At 40.1% G+C, this 19,796-nt stretch overlaps 1 protein-coding gene across 5 annotated transcripts in view; it reads left to right on the top strand.

Annotated features, from left to right (window-relative positions):
* The window catches only part of LOC105006325 (transient receptor potential cation channel subfamily M member 4), a 112,749-nt gene that overhangs the window by 79,254 nt on the left and 13,699 nt on the right, over positions 1-19,796 (top strand). For 3 of the 5 annotated variants that reach the window (XM_020044418.3, XM_020044419.3, XM_010864791.4), the window contains 4 exons: positions 843-958; positions 3,743-3,875; positions 6,585-6,759; positions 7,679-7,847. In XM_020044418.3, coding sequence (XP_019899977.2) covers positions 843-958; positions 3,743-3,875; positions 6,585-6,759; positions 7,679-7,847 — 593 coding nt within the window. The remainder of the gene's footprint in view (positions 1-842; positions 959-3,742; positions 3,876-6,584; positions 6,760-7,678; positions 7,848-19,796) is intronic. The other 2 variants (XM_034295074.1, XM_020044420.3) reach the window with 2 other exon arrangements.

Genomic DNA, 19,796 nt, shown 5'->3' with positions numbered 1-19,796 from the left:
GTGACATTGAGACAATACTAGACAATTAACTGGGGAGCTGAGGGAACTCACATACACCCACTAATGAGGAATGGGAATCAGGTGAGTGTGGTAGAACAAGACAGTCCGCTACATTCAAGAGCACCCCATTGAGAGGGATTGGGAACGATGGTGATTAAAAGGCAGATGACGTGGACCTGTGCAGGGGAGGTGGTGTAGGAGGCGCTGCACTGGGAACCGTGACAGTTAAAACATGTCCATTGTAAAGCCCTAGTCATTTTGTTGCTTAGACAAAGAAATATCTTGAAGAATACAATTTAGTTAGCAAAACAGACATCAGATTCTGTCCCCGCACTCTGGCTAGCCATGCAATACACAATGAAACACTGTCCAATGCTAGTTAGCTTTGGGGTGACTGTGTGAAAAGACTAGCGTGTCTGTTATACTCTGTTATTATGGTGGTCTTTTATTTATACTATGCTGTTAAACTATTTGGTTCTGCGTCATAAAGTGTTTTAGGATAAAGTGCAATGTCCATGTTGTCCTCCACTGACATAAGCTAGCTAACCAGTATTAGCTTTTCCACCCAATTTCTGCCCCAGAACCTTTTTTTACTTTCCACGCTATTTTCAATAAAATCATTTCAGTAAAAACAAAAAGTCTACGTCCTGTAATGCTCATGTGCTAGGGAATGGTATTGAGAACAGGGACTTGTGAAAACCTAGGTTTGTGGAGACCAATTGTATTAGTATAAATTAACTTTGTTGAGAGTACTGTATTGTATGATGTATTGTATACAGTCATTTTTGCTTATATCACGTGTGTCATAAAAAAAACATCCCCTCTCCCTTTCTTTCTATCAGTCATTCTTCATGGCCAGCACCACCTTATATCAGAGGATGAAGCTCTACATCCAAGACATGTGGAATAAGTGTGACATCACAGCTCTCTCACTCTTTGCATTGGGCATGTGCTGTAGGTATGTGTATTTAAATGTATGCAGTATGTACTGTTTTTATGTCTCTTTGTAATTATCCAGTAAGCAACTGGAGCAGTGATGAACCTGAGTACACGTGTATTCCACCCCGACGCACAGTAAGAAGGAGGTCCTAGAGACAAAAGTCCAAGGATCACACTTGGAGAATTGCAAGTTGGTTTCATCTTGTGGTCACTGTTGTGGAAATTACCAAAAATTATGGAGAAAAGTCTGAAAACTCAAATTGAACCTTTATTCATACAGCAATTGCAGGAAACAGTGGTTAGGCTCAGATCCAACGCACTGGTTGTTGAATGCCCAGAGGAGTCCCCAGAGGAGTCACCCCCCTTCCCAGAGCCCTTGGGCTTTCTCTTTGCAGACCAAAAGAACAAACAGATAATCACCGTAGCAGTTGCCTCTGTCACTCTGAGTTAGCCATCTGACCAGTTCATTACTTCCTGCCCCAAGCCACAAAAAGATCCCTTTCATATATTGCAGGCCATAAACAAAGGCCTGTTGGTTATCTTTTTATCATATATCAAATTTCCTTTCCACATCGCCAAGTCTCCAAAACTTTAACTTCAATGCCAACAAGTTATTTGTAAAGGTCTCCAGAAGAATGCCTCTGATGTCACCAAACCACAAATGTAAGCAAATGGAGTTTGCTAAATGTCGTTCTAATGTCTGATGAAACAAAAATTTTGAATTTTGGCCTCAAACACCAGTGGTGAGTTTTGTGCAAAAAGAGTCATGGTCATGGAAAAAATAACCTAATCCACACTTTGATATATGGTGCTGGATCTGTGATGTTTTGGGGCTTAAACCTGGGAACCTTGTTAGGGAAATGGCAACACAGACTCCAAGAACCAGATGCATACAGTTGTGCTCAAACGTTTGCATACCCTTGGAGAATTGGTAATATATGTACCATTTGTAAAGAAAACATGAGTGAGCAGGCAAAACACGTCTTTTATTTCTTATGGGATTCACATTCAACTGTAGGTCATAACAGAATGGCACAATCATAAAACAAAACATGGCAGAAAAAAAAAAACTGACTCCGGTTCAAAAGTCTGCTTAGTTCTTAATACAGTGTTTTGCCCCCTTTAGCATCAATGACAGCATGCAGTCTTTTGTAATAGTTGTTTATGAGGCCCCAAATTCTTGCAGGTGGTATACCCTCACATTCCTCTTGGGAAAATGCCTCCAGGTCATGCAAAGTCTTTGCTCGTCTTGCATGAACCGCACGTTTGAGATCTCCCCAGAGAGGCTCGATGATATTAAGGTCAGGAGACTGTGATAGCCACTCCAGAACCTTCACCTTTTTCTGCTGTAACCACTGGAGGGTCAATTTGGCCTTGTGCTTAGGGTCATTGTGGCTTTATACACAGACACTAATTGCTATGTGATAATAAATAGCTTTAAATTATCACTATCCTTAAATAAAATTACAAAAAAAATCTTAAGCAGTAATTTTTTCAAAATCAATGCCAGAATGTCATGATTTCAACCAGGGAATGCTAACTTATGATTACAACTGTACCTCCAAATCCACACTTAAATGGTGCACTGACCTGAGATTGAAACTATTGCAATGGCCATCACAGTCCCCTGATTTAAATCCCATTGAACACTTGTGGGGTGAGCTTAAAAAGACTACATCATCTGTAGTCTTTTTAAGCTCACCCCCAAGAGAGTTTCTGTATGTAATAATGGTCCCAAATCCCTTTCTATGTGTTCTCCCACCTCATCAAACATTGTACTACACAAATCTGTTGTCTTGTCAAAGGGAGTGTGCACAAATTATTAAATGCATGGGTGCCAATAATTGTGAGATGTATGTTTTCAATAAAATAAATGTTTCTTCATGATAATTGTTCACTCAAGCCAATATTTAAAATTCATATGATATATTTTTTGTGTAAAATCAATGTAATTAACAAGTTAAATTTTTCACTGCCTTTTGTTCTTATTTAACTTTGTATAATTCTGTAGGAAACTGAATGCATGTGCTTTTAGATTTTGTTTGTGGAAAGAGAGGGGGAAGTGGCTGCAACATGAACAGCTAAGGGTGTAGGAATACAGCATTTAATATTGATTGTGGTTACTTTAGTAAGAACGTACTAAGTCGAAAAGGGAGAAAGAGAAGCTTTTATTATTAAGAAGCACTGCAGCAGAGTTGTCTGTCAAATGTTACATGTTCTATCTATGCTAACCATACTTCTGGTTACAACTCATTATAGACATGTGTACCTGGAATTCCGCAACACAGTAACATGACTTCCTGTGAACATGACTTCCTGGGAACGAATACAAACAAATTATATTTGTTATCTAAACACATTCAACTTGTAACAAAGCATACATTCGTAATCTCACAAACGTGATCTTAATAAATAATAATATTGTGATTCGTTAAAGTTCCCCAAGAAATCTTGAAAAGTATGTCCCCTTTACACTTTTTTTGGCAGAAACCCATTGCACAAAATGTGATTTCTAGCTAAGGGATTAAGAAAAATAAAATAAAAAATAGGCATAGTGTGATTTTAATTTCATTAATATAGATGAAGCTAATGATGCTAACTCCAGGCTGGGACAGAAGTAAATAATGTCATATTATAAAGTATGACACCATGAGCCTTCAGACATAACCCCAGTTAAGAGGTTTCGGGCTTGGGAATTGGCGTCAGGGATTAATGAGTCAGTTCTCTACAAGGATAAAAAGACATATGTGAGTGGGTGAGAGAGACACCCTGCAACTTACTAGCCAATTGCTGTGTGTTTTAGAATGTTTCCATGGTCCTATGAGTTTGGCCGTGCTGTGATGGCTGTGGACTTCATGGTGTTCACTCTCCGTCTCATCCACATCTTCGCCATCCACAAACAGCTCGGACCCAAGATTATCATTGTTGAAAAAATGGTAAGGGCTTTTTATGAAAGTAAAACAGCGACATACGTTTTTTATAGTTGTAAATGAAGTTGCACACTTGTAAAAAAAATAATAGCAAACATGGAATTACTTTTGAAGTTGGAAAAATGTTTTGCACACTTGTAAAAAAGATTTGCCAACTTGGAATTACTTTTCTAGTTGTATAAATGTGCATAGTTGTGTATATACTGATGCTCAGAGTTTTGTCACTAATATTTCGCTAGAAATGTGACAAAAATATTTTTTGTAAATCAGTCAGCAATAGTACGTTTCGCAGTGTTTGCAAGCGGAGATACACATGAGCAGGGGCGTAGCACAAGATCCTGGGCCCTATGCATAGACAGTCCTGATGCCCCCCCCCCCCAATTAAAAATAATAATAATCAGGCATCTGTACACATGAATCTGTAGGCCTGTCACGTAGTTAGATATGGAGACGGAGGCAAGTGCAGAAGTTTGAAGGTTTACCCCTTTTATTGAACCAAAAAATAACGAAGAACTTAAACTGAGTGCCGGGCACTACGATAAGTCCAATGGCGCACATAACCTATACACACACAATGACCCACAAGGACAAGGAGAAATAGGGCTGAACTAAATACACTGAGAAAACGAGGAGAACAGAAACAGGTGGGGGCTAAAACACAGGTGAACTGAATATACCGTTGAACAGAAACAAGAACAGGAAAGACCATACAAGGACAAGACAAGGAAACACAGAAAACATGAAGTGGAATGGCCCCTTCAGGAAGGGACCATCACAAGGCCTAGATGTTTATAGGGTAATAACTTTTAACTGTACTGCTTAGAGTAGCCTGATAATTTCTCTACCCACATTTCAAACCTTTCCCAACATTCTCTACCCTACTTTTCTGTGGTTACTAAATTTTTCATTAATTTATCTGGCCATAGTCCTGGATCCTCTGGAAAAACTATTCTGTACTGCCTACTTTCCAGTTCCTCATCTCTCATTTCCACACTGTGCTCCCTGCTGTCTTCACTCCCATCATCCTCAATCATATCTTCTCTATCATCTTTCTCTAGGAAGGATACATTTGATATTAATTTCTTATCCTAATTGTAATGTGATATAATAAAATACATTAAGATATTAGTGTTACTTAACACATTTCAGTCAAAATGGCTAAACATGGTTTGTTTTAATATTGATATAAGCTCACCTCAACTGAGGGCCATGTGTTTCACAATGTTAACATCTGCTTCTACTGAATCTGAAATAACTATAATGTTGACATGATATCTATCTACCAATGAGCTACCAAGCTACCTATGACACCTATTATTGCTAATTATAGATATTATAGCCTATGAATTTAATATTAAACATGTTTCAAATTAGGATATTATAATGTTGTGTTGTATGCAAACAGCATTTTTAGTGTAGTTTATTTATTTAGCCTTTACCTCAGATTACACGTATAACCAAATTATCATTTGAAAGTGTATGTTCTGCTCTTATATGGGTTGTCTCAGTCCGTTTTTTAGCACTAACGGTCGCGGAGATATACAAGTAGTTTAGCACCATTTCGTTTTCTAGTTTGTGCTCACCTTTCTTTGAAAATGAGTCAGTCAGCAATTGCTTTCCCTCATTTAGTTTTCTCTCCTTATCCTGTCTTTCCTTTATTTTCCACTTAGCGCTCCACGTCTCCACCAGATGCTCAACTGAACTAAACAAAATGCGTGCAAGTGGGTGAGACCTTAGATATATTTTTTTGTATACAAAATGTAGTCAGTCAATCAACCAAGTTATTCAGCCAATACACTTTACATTTCATCTGACATGCATTATGAAATGTAATTAGGATATGAAAATATTCAGGTGAAATAAAGTATATTCCAGACTTTTCAAGGGCCCTCTCTCCCCTTGGGCCCTAGGTAATCAGTATCGGTTTTACCCCCAGTCCAACGCCCCTGCCCATGAGGACTCCGACTTGCACAGCATAGCTTTTCTGACCAATGAAATAAGGGCGTCACGTTTTCACCTTTTAGTAGATTCTGGAACACCAGTGGTTAAACTCAATAATGATGCTTTGCAGAGGTGGTAAAACAGGTCTCGACATAGTCTGCTTCTCCTAACCGCTTGTATCTCAGTTACCTTTGTGCATTGTTTTAGGTAGGTGGAAAAATCATCTAAAAGGATTGTTAACCCATTAAAACTGGCGTAGACTACGAGAAGCCGACTGTGCTTCACCATGTTTTTTTTGGTTAAAGGTGAAAACGTGTTGCGTTCACAATGCATTAAATTAATTGGTCAGAAAAATCAATGGCCTGCCAATCAGAGTCCTCATGGGTATCTCTGCTTGCAAACGCTGTTAAAAGCTTTTTAACCTATTTACTAATGTAAATACATATTTAGGCCCGGTGCCATGGGGAGGCAAAGGGGGGCATTGCCCCTCCAGATAGAATCTGTGACCCTCGGTTTTGTTTCCCCATAAACACTGCAAATGGTATATGAATTAGATATCCCCCCTCATTTATGAAAAATGCCCCTTCAGTCATTTCATTCTGCAGCCGGGCCTGTATATATGGATAGGCCTTATTTAAAATGTTGTTATTGAAAAAATATAAATATCTCCCTTAACTGTTAACCAAGCAAGGGCTGGGTTTGACAACGCAATTAGTATTTCCCAGAAAGTGTCACAACATATTTTCTTGAATGTGTTTCCCCTATGATTGGCAGATGAAAGACATCTTCTTCTTCCTCTTCTTCTTGGCGGTGTGGATAGTGGCCTACGGTGTTGCCAATCAGGCGCTGCTCTATTCCTACGACCCTCGTCCTAATTGGATTTTTCGCAGAGTGTTCTACAGACCGTATATGCACATATATGGACATATCCCCATACACGAAATGGATGGTGCGTTGATGGTTGTGTACTAAGGTGGTTTGCTTGTTTATATTTAGCGGAGGCAACCTAAATGTTTGGGGCCATGGACAAGGAAATTATCGACTTCCTCTTGGGATAGCTTGCGGAAATATTAAGATTGACCATCTCTTTGTTTTAATTTTAAGAAAAAGTCTAACATTTTGCTGCCCTAACAACACATTGAATTTTTTAAAGTCAAAACATGGTCCATCATGAAATTTCATCGTGAAATGTCTGTTTTTAAGGGCTATTGTAAACCACCATGTGCTAAAAAAAATTATTGGGCCTTTAGGCTACTCTAAATGTTAATACACATATGAACACTGAAATCTTAATGATTTATTTCAGTAGTTTGTAGATCATCGAGTAATAATTGACTGTTTAAAACAAGACATGAATTGCGATGTGGCCACAGTCCCTTTCAACGTATCCTAGATAGCTTGTGAGTATCATTGATGGAAATAGATGACATATGTGTTCCTGAGAGTCATAACTTTAAATGCATCATAAAGCTAATAGTACAGCTATTAGTTGAAACCTTTTAATAGCTAGGCATACAAACTCATCTTTATTATGCTGGAGGTGGTGTATTGTTTTGAGTATGTATTGTTGCTACTGGAAATGTCTCACTCGTCTTCATTGATTTAAAAAAAATATATATATATGATTCTCATTGGAAAGCACTTTATGCAACAGAGTACAATCATAATCTGTCCAAATACATTTGGTACCTTAAATGTGTTAATCCTATATGGAAAGAAATACCCCCTAACAGTCTAGCACTTTAACCCTCAAGTCATTGTATCGTTTCAAATAAAATGTTCTGGAATACAGAACCCAAAAAACAAAGTATGAGTTACTGTCTAAATAGTTTACTGTTCATCCTTTTCTCTTTCTCTCCTGTCCATAGCTGATAAACTGGAGGAAGGGATGAAGTGCACCAATAACCTCACCCTGATTGAGGATGGGGCAGAGCCCTGCACAAGTACCTATGCCAATTGGCTGGTGGTTATCTTATTGGTCATCTACCTCCTGGTCACCAACATCCTCTTGGTCAACCTGCTCATCGCCATGTTCAGGTTAGAGGTCTCCCGGGTCCAAAAAGTTGGATCCGTTCCGAAATTAACCAACGTCTTTCCCACCCGACCCGATTTGCATGAATTAAAATAAAAACATTGATAGACGCATTCCAAATGGACCCAAATAAAAACAGATCAGTTCCGAAAAGGACCGTAGAATAAAACAAAAAACAGACCCAGGCCTGTCCGGATACGAAAGATCTGTTCAGTACCTATCGTAGAAATAGAAAGTATCCTAAAAATGGTACAGGGCAGCCAGCCAGCGCAATCAATAGCACACAAGTATTATTGGCAAAATTGTCTCATTGTGTTAAAAGTCCAACAACAAATTACATAACCTACAAGTACAAAATGTTTTATTTATTTATATTTATTGCATTGCCTAAAATAAGGTGTCCAACTCTGCTCAGCTGTGTATATTTGGTGTTAAACACCAACATTTATTTATTTAACCTTTATTTAACCAGGTAGGCCAATGGTGACCTGGCCAAGATAAAGCATAAAATGTGTTGGACAACATAGTTAGGTTAGATACAAAATATATAAACATAAAAAATACAATAAAGAGTCTACATATAATACAGATCGAATAAAGAGTCAATATACTATAAGTGATGTCTAAGTGTTATGGCAATGACAAAATACAACTACAGTAATCTATATAAAAATACTGAATGTAGTAAAGCGTCTATATAGTTTGTGCAAGGTAAATAAATCGGTATGCAAAGATTGTATAGCAGTAACGTTAGGGGGAATAACACTTGAGCATACCTAAGAAAATGGAATAGTGCAAAAGAGCATAAAACAAATATGACAGCAGTGCAGGTAACATTTGTGCCGCTATGGAATGAGGGGAATAACAGAGAAAATAGTAACGGTAAGAGTAAGGGTGTGCAAAACAGTGCATTAATGATGGAAAAAAGTTAACACATACAGTGATCGGACGAGCTCAGACAGACATACTTTGAAGGCATTGAGGGGAACAAAAGTTTCAAATTTGAGAGTTCTTTGTAAATCATTCCAGTTGTTGGCAGCTGAGTGGTGGCCAAAGGAGGTGTGGGCTTTTGGGGTGACCAGAGAGATGAATCTGCTTGAGCTTAGGTACAGCAGGACTTTGCCTAGCAAGGACTTATCCATGAGTTGGTTCCAGTGTGTTAAGTGCCAAATATGTAATGAGGGCCAGCCAACTAATGCGTAGAGGTTGCAGTGATTGGTGTTGTATGAGGCTCTGGTAACGTGTATGGCACTGTGGTAGACCACATCCACATCCAGTTTTGTAGATGACAACACTGAAATCTAGAATTGGTTCAGATAGGTGTATTCCTACATATTGGCCATATTCTCAAGAAAGAAGAGTTTGTTCAAAAGTATCATATTTTATAATTCTTTCTCCACATAACCTTGGGATGCTGATTGCATAACTATATCTTAATAATTCCCCAAAAGGCACCCTTTTCGGCAGCGTGACCCACGAAGGAACGAAAGCAGCGGAGAATACCCAAACGCACCATACTTTCCATGTTTACACACCTGCTGGACACACAGCACACTGATGGTTCAGGTAAAGATTAGGGGGCTAAATGCATTCAGTGCATGCATAGAGTGGATATAAAAAGTCTACACACCCCTGTTAAAATGCCAGGTTCTTGTGATGTAAAAGAACGAGACAAAGATAAATCATGTCAGAACTTTTTCCACTTTTAATGTGACCTATAATGTGAACAATTCTATTGAAAAGCAAACTGAAATCTTCAAGGGGGATTATTATTATTTTTTTTTTTTAAACTTACAATAACCTGGTTGCATAAGTGTGCACACCCTCTTATAGCTGGGGATGTGGCTGTGTACAGAATTAATCAATCAAATTCAAACTCATGTTAAATAGAAGTCCTTACACACCTACCATCATTTAAAGTGACTCGGATTAATCACAAATAAAGTTCAGCTGTTCTAGTAGGATTTTCCTGACATTTTCTTAGTTACATCTAAGAGCAAAAGCCATGGTCCGCAGAGCTCTTCCAAAGCATCAGAGGGATCTCATTGTTGAAAGATATCAGTCATTACCAGGAACTGGATGTCTCTCCAAAATTGATGAAAAGACGAGAAGGAAACTGGTCATGGAGGCTTCCAAGAGGCCTAAAGCAGCATTAAAGGAACTGCAGGAATTTCTGGCAAGTACTGGCTGTGTCCTACATGTGACAACAATCTCCCATATTCTTCATATGAATGGGCTATGGGGTAGGGTGGCAAAACGGAAGCCTTTTCTTACAAAGAAAAACATCCAAGCCAGGCTGAAGTTTGCAAAAACAAACATCAAATCCCCCAAAAGCACAATGGGAAAATGTGTTATGGTCTGATGAAACCAAGGTTGAACATTATGGCCATAATTCCAAAAGGTATGTTTGGTGCAAAAACAACCCTGCACATCACCCAAAGAATACCATACCCAAAGTGAAGCATGGTGGTGGCAGCATCATGCTTTGGGCGATTTTTCTTCAGCTGGAACCGGGGCCTTAGTCAGGGTGGAGGGAATTATGAACAGTTCCAAATACCAGGCAATTTTGGCACAAAACCTTCAGGCGTCCGTTAGAAAGTTGAAGAGGATGTAAACCTTTCAGCACGAAAATGACCCAAAGCACTCGCAATCTGACAGATTTGGAGCGCTTTTGCAAAGAAGACTGAGTGGTGTAATAAAATCAAAAGGTGCTTAAACAAAGTATTATTTTAAGGGTGTGCACACTTATGCAACTAGTTTATTATGACTTATTTTTTCCTCAAAGATTTCAGTTTGTTTTTCAACTGAATTGTTCACGTTATAGGTCACATTAAAGGTGGAAAAAGTAATCATTCGTTTACATCACAAGACCCTGGCATTTTAACACAGGTGTGTAGACTTTTTATATCCACATTATATTCCTATAGCATAGGGATTTTTGCAGATAGATATGAAGTACTCTGCGAGCTTGCTGATATGCCGGTGGAGTGTAAGAGACTATCATTATTTTATTTATAATTTCAATATTTTAAAAAAGGAGCATTATATTGTTAGATTACAAGTCAAACTATAAGACATTCTTCTTCATCTCAAAGAGTCAGTCTACACCACCACAGTTAACTAATAGGAATATAGTCAGAACCGAGCCTTGAGGAACACCAAAACGTACCTTTGACTTGTCAGAGGATATGCCATCCACACTAACAAACTGATATCTTTCAGATAAATAAGATTTAAACCAGGCTGGAACATGTCCACATAGCCCAATATGGGTTTCCAGTCTCTCTAAGAGAAGTGAGTGATCAATAGTGTCAAAAGCAGCACTAAGATCAAGAAGCAACAGAATGGATGCAGAACCTTTGTCTAAGGCCATTAGAAGATAATTTGTTACCTTCATGAGTGCAGTCTCAGTACTATGATGGGCTCTGAAATAAATGTTTTTTGTATTCAGTTGTTGGGAAACACATTTTTCTAAGAATTTTGAGAGGAACGGGAGGTTCGATATTGGCCTATAATTGTTTAATATGTCGGGATCTAGATGAGATTTTTTTTAGAAGAGCCATTATTTCCGCTATTTTTAGTGAGTTTGGTACACATCCGGAGGAAAGGGAGCAATTTATTATGTTCAACATTGGCTTACCTAGCACAGGAAATAGCTCCTTAAGTAATTTTGTTGGAATCGGGTCTAGCTGACAATTTGTGGGATTTGAACTCATTACATATTTACTGAATGTGTCGAGCGATACGGTATCAAACAATTCAAGTGTCCCCATTGACACCTGGTCAGGGAGGTTCAGGACATTCTCAGGACAACTGAGATTTTGGGGACTATAACTATTTAAGGAGGAGTCTTATTTTTTTCTAATGGTGATGATCTTTTCATCAAAGTAGTTCATGTACTCACTACAGCTAAAGTGAAGACCCACTTGTTGAGCATTGCTTTTTTTTTTACTTTGCAACTGTATCGAAGAGACATTTTTTATTGTTTTTGTTCGCCTCAATCAGTTTGGAGAAATAAGCTGATCTAGAAAATGTGAGTGATTTTCGGTATTGTAGTGTACTGTCTATCCAGGCTAGTCTGAATACCTCCAGCTTGGCGGAGCACCACTTTCGCTCCAATTTTCTTGTTGCATACTTCTTTTGTTTTAGTGGTGCAACCGTATCTAAAGATAGATTACATTTTCTCAACAGAAATTCCTGATGGGGACCCTAATTACTACTACTGGATAAATTATAGGTAGTTAACTTAAGGGTTGTCTCAACCCCTGCATGCTGTTCTTGGAATCAACCGACGAGAGCTTCTTTGACGCCGTGCTAGCTAGCTTGCCAGTACATTTTTGATTTAGTTTGTGCTCACTAGCTCTGCAAATGCAGCTATTGTGTGTAAACCCTGTCAATATTTGGACACTGACACAATTTTCATTCACCACAATGAATTTGAAATTAAACAACAAAGATGCAATTGAAATGCAGTCTTTCAGTTTTAATTCAAGGGGTTGAACAAAAATATTATATGAAACGTTTAGGAATTGCAACCATTTTCATACACAGTACCCTTATTTCAGGGGCTCAAATGTAATTGGACAAATTAAAACAATCATGGATACATTTTTCATTTTTAATACTTTGTTGAGAATCCTTTGCAGGCAATGACTGCTTGAAGTGTGGAACGCATTGGGGTTTCCTCATTTGTGATGTTTTTTACTGCAGTTGTCTTTAGTTGTTGTTTGTTCATGGTTTTCTCTGCCTTAAGTTTTGTCTTCAGCAACTTAAGTGCACTCTCAATAGGGTTGAGATCAGGTGATTGTCTCGGCCACTGCAGAATATTCCACTTCTTTGCCTTAAACTCCTTGGTTGCTTTCGCAGTATGTTTTGGGTCATTGTCCATCTGTCAAGTAAGCAGCAAGTTTATTCATATAGCACAATTCATACATACATTCAGTGTGCTTTACAATGAAAATAAAAACATGAAACTGCAATAGAATAAGAAAGTCAGATTGTTACAATTCTCTAACCACCCTACAGGGGGACTCTCCCCCCGGTATCTCAATCCTTGCACTCCAGCGGTAGGATAAACCTGTCAGTCCCTTTGTGAGGTAGTCTCTGCATAGATGTCTTACCCAACCAAATAAGAAAACAGATATATTCCATAAGGAAGCTATAAAAGCTGTAAGGCTAAATAGTGTTGTTAAATTTAAGCGGTTAGTCATAGGCGTGTGAAAAGAGGGTATTTAACCTGGATTTAAAAATGTATACTTTTGGGGTACATCTTAGATCTTCTGGTAGTTTATTCCAGTTTTGAGCAGCATAGATGCAAAACACGACTTCGCCATGTTTAGTTTGGACTCAGGGCTTTACTAGCTGACCTGAGTTCATGGATTTAAAAGCCTTGCTCGGTTTATACTCTTTAAACATATCAGAAATGTATTCGGGGCCTAAATCATTCAGTGATATATAGACTAAAAGCACCACTTATATTATATATTCTGTAACTGACTGGAAGTCAGTGCAAAGATTTAAGAACTGGGGTGATGTGCACTGTTCTCTTGGTCCTGGTTAACATTCAAGAAGGAGCATTCTGAATAAGCTGCAGCTGTTTTACAGTCTTTTTGGGGAATCCAGTTAAGAGGCCATTACAGTAGTCAACCCTACTAGAGATAATAGCATGGATGAGCTTCTCTTAGTCTTTTTGGGACACCAAGCCCTCGATTTTGGCAATATTTTTAAGATGATAGAATGCTGTTTTGGTGACCGTCTTGATGTTACTGTTGAACGTTGACTGTTGATTACACACTTGGTCCCTGGTTTTTACGGCCCGTGAATCCAGCTCTTTGCTAATAGTAGTACCTTTGTTGTCAAACACAATAATCTCTGTTTTGTCTTGGTTTAATTGTAGACAATTTTTGGTTCATCCAGGTATTTATGTGCTCTATACAGTGACACAGTAAGTCTATTGATCTGTTGTCATACAGTTTGAAAGCTATAAATATTTCAGTATCGTCTGCATAGCCATGGTAGTTAATGTTGTTGTTTTGTAGAATTGAATTGAATAGAAGCGGTCCGAGAACTGATCCAGGGGGGACTCCGCAGGTCATAGCCAGCCTATCAGATTCATGATTGGCAATGGTGATAAAGTAACTCCGGCCATCTTAATAAGACCTGAACCAGTTAAGGGCTGTCCTGGAGAGTACTACCCAATTTTAGAGTAACGTTGCTTGTTTAGTTTACCTCCACCACAATTATAATCTATGAAATCTATGACTTTTGCCACTGGCCATTTTAAAAGCTTATTAGCCAGTAATATGTCTCTGAATACCATTAAGCATTGTGTTCAACTGAGGAATGTTTCTTGTTAAGTTTACCTCCACCCTAAAATAGCATCTATGAACTGTATGGCTTTTGCCACTGGCTGTTTTAACAGCTTATTAGCCATTCGTGAATGACATTGATACAATAACTATCAATATACACTCACCTAAAGGATTATTAGGAACACCTGTTCAATTTCTCATTAATGCAATTATCTAATCAACCAATCACATGGCAGTTGCTTCAATACATTTAAGGGTGTGGTCCTGGTCAAGACAATCTCCTGAACTCCAAACTGAATGTCAGAATGGGAAAGAAAGGTGATTTAAGAAATTTTGAGCGTGGCATGGTTGTTGGTGCCAGAAGGGCCGGTCTGAGTATTTCACAATCTGCTCAGTTACTGGGATTTTCACGCACAACCATTTCTAGGGTTTACAAAGAATGGTGTGAAAAGGGAAAAACATCCAGTATGCGGCAGTCCTGTGGGCGAAAATGCCTTGTTGATGCTAGAGGTCAGAGGAGAATGAGCTGACTGATTCAAGCTGATAGAAGAGCAACTTTGACTGAAATAACCACTCGTTACAACCAAGGTATGCAGCAAAGCATTTGTGAAGCCACAACACGCACAACCTTGAGGCGGATGGGCTACAACAGCAGAAGACCTCACCGGGTACCACTCATCTCCACTACAAATAGGGAAAAGAGGCTACAATTTGCACGAGCTCACCAAAATTGGACAGTTGAAGACTGGAAGAATGTTGCCTGGTCTGATGAGTCTCGATTTCTGTTGAGACATTCAGATGGTGAGTCAGCATTTGGCGTAAACAGAATGAGAACATGGATCCATCATGCCTTGTTACCACTGTGCAGGCTGGTGGTGGTGTAGTAATGGTGTGGGGGATGTTTTCTTGGCACACTACAGGCCCCTTAGTGCCAATTGGGCATTGTTTAAATGCCACGGCCTACCTGAGCATTGTTTCTGACCATGTCCGTCCCTTTATGACCACCATGTACCCATCCTCTGATGGCTACTTCCAGCAGGATAATGCACCATGTCACAAAGCTCGAATCATTTCAAATTGGTTTCTTGAACATGACAATGAGTTCACTGTACTGAAATGGCCCCCACAGTCACCAGATCTCAACCCAATAGAGCATCTTTGGGATGTGGTGGAACGGGAGCTTTGTGCCCTGGATGTGCATCCCACAAATCTCCATCAACTGCAAGATGCTATCCTATCAATATGGGCCAACATTTCTAAAGAATGCTTTCAGCACCTTGTTGAATCGATGCCACGTAGAATTAAGGCAGTTCTGAAGGCGAAAGGGGGTCAAACAGTATTAGTATGGTGTTCCTAATAATCCTTTAGGTGAGTGTAGGTGATGATAACTAACTTTTCCATCAAGTGAAAAGACAAGAGAATCGTGTAGCCAGCGAAGTTTTTGTCTATCCTGTACCAATCCTAACACCACCGGGTCGGGGATTGCCCACTCGACAGGCACCGGAGACCTTACGTCCACAGCTCCGAACGGCCGCTTCGACAATGGCGGTGGAGAACATGGTCCACTCGGACTCAATATCTCCAGCCTCCCTCGGGATCCAGTCGAAGCTCTGTCGGAGGTGGGAGTTAAAGATCTCTCTGACAGGAGACTCGGCCAGACGTTCCCAGCAGACCCTTACAGTACGCTTGGGCCTGCCGAGTCTGTCCAGCTTCCTCCCCCGCCATCGGATCCAACTCACCACCAGGTGGTCAATCCTAACACATAATTCGAAAATCCACCAGAAATAGTTTCATTTTAGGCTTCCTATAACGTAGCCTAGCTACTGAACGTTGTAGCCAGCAAAGTTTTTGTCAATCCTTAACAAATCCTCTTTTGCCACTGGCCGTTTTAACAGCTAATTAGCCATTCGTGAATGACATTGAAAGGTATCTATCAATGTAGGTGACAATAGCTGACTTTTTCGTCAAGTGAAAAGATGGGAGCATCGTGTAGCCAATGAAGTGTTTGTTTATCCTGAACAAAACGTAATATCCACCAGAATTTTTTTATTTTAGGCTTCCTATAACATAAGTAGTAAATGTAGGGTATATTGTGTCAGATGTGGTGATTTAGGGTATATTTGTGTGGTGATTTATGACCCTGGTGGGCTGGTGTTTCAGATTGATGTGACAAGTGGGCGGGACATTAGATTTGCAGGTTGGGACTTCTGGTGTGACGTATGGACTTCCTGTATGACGTGTGTTTGGGGGGAACTTCCGGAATGACGTATGCATGTCCGGTGACTTTGTAATTTTTTATTACATTGATGTGTCCAAGTGGAGGAGTTTAAGTATCTAGGCGTCTTGTTCACGAGTGAGGGAAGGATGGAACGGGAGATTGACAGACAGATCAGTGCAGCTTCTGCAGTAATGCGGTCGATGTATCGGTCTGTCGTGGTGAAGAAAGAGCTGAGCCGCAAGGCGAAGCTCTCGATTTACCGGTCAATCTACGTTCCTCCTCCCACCTATGGTCGTGAGCTTTGGGACCGAAAGGACAAGATCCCGGGTTACAGGCGGCCGAAATGAGCTTTCTCCAGCCGGTGGCTGGGCGATCCCTTAGAGATAGGGTGAGAAGCTCGGTCACCCGGGAGGAGCTCAGAGTAGAGCCGCTGCTCCTCCACATCGAGAGGGGTCAGCTGAGGTGGCTTGGGCATCTGTTTCGGATGCCTCCGGAACGCCTTCCTGGGAAGGTGTTCCGGTCCCGTCCCACCGGGAGGAGACCCCGGGGAAGACCTAGGACACGCTGGAGGGACTATGTCTCCCGAGATTAGATTCAGACACTTACAGTTGAAGAGTAGCTAAAAATTACAGACTTCTACATGCTTTCTAAGTGGCAAAACCTGCTAAATCGGCAGTGTATCATATACTTGAATAAAGATAAATGTATATTGCCAGCGACAGCCCCAAAACCTGAAGGATCTGGAGAAGGTCTGTATGGAGGAGTGGGCCAAAATCCCTGCTGCAGTGTGTGCAAACCTGGTCAAGAACTACAGGAAACGTATGATCTCTGTAATTGCAAACAAAGGTTTCTGTACCAAATATCAAATGCTTATGTCATGCAATAAAATGCAAATTAATTACTTAAAAATCATACAATGTGATGTTTAGATTAGATTAGATTCAGACACTTACAGTTGAAGAGTAGCTATGATAAAAATTACAGACTTCTACATGCTTTCTAAGTGGCAAAACCTGCTAAATCGGCAGTGGATCATATACTTGAATAAAGATAAATGTATACATTTTTAAATACATTTCAGAATAAAAGGTGAAATACATTGTGATACCTGAAATGTATTTTAAATTAAGTTACATTTATTCATCTTACATTTTGTATTGCAAATATTTATTTTCCATATGGAATAACACAAACATATAACATTTAAACGTACACACAGAAATACATGTAAATGCACCAGTACATTTAACAGTGGCCAGTTGGTTCTAACTAAAAAGTGAGTCTTGGTCACATTTCATAATTTAGATGGGCTCAATTGTCCAGGGAGGAAGGGTGGGATGATGTGCACTGATTACTTATGTCATGCAATAAAATGCAAATGTATTATTTAAAAATCATACAATGAGATTTTCTGGATTTTTGTTTTAGATTCTGTCTCTCACAGTTGAAGTGTACCTATGATAAAAATTACCGACCTCTACATGCTTTGTAAGTAGGAAAACCTGCTAAATCGTCAGTGTATCAAATACTTGTTCTCCCCACTGTATATGTAAAACATTGGTGGGGCACAAACCATTTCAAATTATAGGATACATACCATAAAAGCAACAAAACTCCCTCCTGCTACTGCGTTTATTTAACACATCAACAAACAGCGTGGCTCCACAAAACACTTTTAACGACAGAGCGGCTTGCTTCTACTATTTGTTGTAGTACACATACTGGAGAGAGAGAGGGAGAGACCTTCGTGTGAAATCTCTCCCCTTCCCCTCTCACACACAGGTAAAATGACCACTGTCACATTTACAAACCAAAATTAGGAATGCAACCAAGCTCAGAACCAATGTGCCTACAGGGTCATACGCGAACAGCAATGACCTCAACACCACTGAAGGCCACAACAAAACTTTTTAAGGATACTGATCCATTTTATGACAACAACCTTAATAGATAAGCATGGACACACTAACACTCAACACCATCTATTTCAATCGATCCAGCACAAAAATATGACCAATGCACGGACCAGCACCACAAAGGCAGGATGATAAAATATGCTTTCATTCACCAAGGCTGAGGGCTCACTTGAAGAGAAAGGTTGCACGGCGGTTCCTCATCTGGGCAAAATGTTCAATGTCTTTGGGAATTAAGTCATGTAGCTGCTGAATCAGCTGGCTTTCAATGGACAAGATGGCCAATGCATCGAGTCGCAGCTGTCCCATGATATTGTGAGTGAAGGTTTTTACCCTCTTCAAGGTGGAAAAGTTCCTCTCTGACTCGGATGTCATCATAGGTGTTGTTATGATAATTTTCAGCAGTGTGACTGTCTCAGGAAAAGCCTCCTCTAGGTTGTTCTCATGGACGGATCTTAACAGAGACAGGGCTGTCTTACCAGTGTGATGCTCAGTGTGGCGGTACAGGGCGGTCAGCTCAGACTTCAACTTTTCCATGTTTCCTAGAGGCCATAGTTTCAGTGCACTGTCAAGCTCAGATGTAGGGAATGACAGGACAAATTGTGAGAAGAGCGAGCTGTCAACCAGCTTGGCAGCAATCAGGTGGTCACTTTGCTCCACCTGGGAGATGACTGTGAAGCATGCCTTCATCACTGGCGCTGTGTTGGTTACTCATCGGCCTGGCTCGTTTGTTCCATCGTGAACAGTGGCAGCCAATTCATCAGTTTGCTTCCGCATATTCTGGACATTCTCCTTGAAACAGGTGAACGCACTGCTAATCCCAGATTTATCAATGCTCCGTTTTTGCCAAGTTTTATATAAAACATAAACTTCTGGCATAAATAAGAAATTCACCCCATCCTGGTTGTGTGCATATGTCCTCCATAGACAGGAGCAGTGCAGCGTGGTTTTTCCAAGCTGCATTGACAGTTCTACTTTTAAAATTCCATCTTACAGCAGGTGGCCTTGGAATGCGTTTCTGTGTTGCCTCAGCAAGTGCCGCAACCAGAGAAAAAGGTGGCAAAAGCAGTTAAGAAGGTTCAGCTGGTGAGCGTAGCAGTGAACAAACTGGGCATGTGGGTATGTCTCTTTCATTAGCGTCTGTGCCTGTCAGACATTTCCACTCATAACAGCCGCACCATCATAAGTCTGAGCGATCAGCTTTTCTCCCAGCTTCAGTGGTTCCAGCACACCCTTGATGCTATTAGAGTGGCCGAGTCACAAACTCCAAAAACCTCTCTGTCACTGTATTGTCAGGCAACATGTATCGCAACACAACCACCATTTGGGATTTACAGGAGACATCAGTTGTCTCATCGGCCTGTAGGGCAACAAATGATGTCTCGTCCCCTTGCTTAGCTATCTCCTCCCTGTACACTTCATTCATACAGTCTAACAGTTCATTTTGTATGGTGCTGGATGATGAAGATGGGCTGAGCGTCATAGTGCCTCTGAAGTCTCGAATCGCCCTCA

Source organism: Esox lucius, chromosome 11, assembly GCF_011004845.1.
Source record: "Esox lucius isolate fEsoLuc1 chromosome 11, fEsoLuc1.pri, whole genome shotgun sequence".
In the NCBI taxonomy this organism is placed as follows: domain Eukaryota; kingdom Metazoa; phylum Chordata; class Actinopteri; order Esociformes; family Esocidae; genus Esox; species Esox lucius.
The sequence above is the reverse complement of the archived record's forward strand: the minus strand, read 5'-3'. Positions and strand labels throughout refer to the sequence as shown.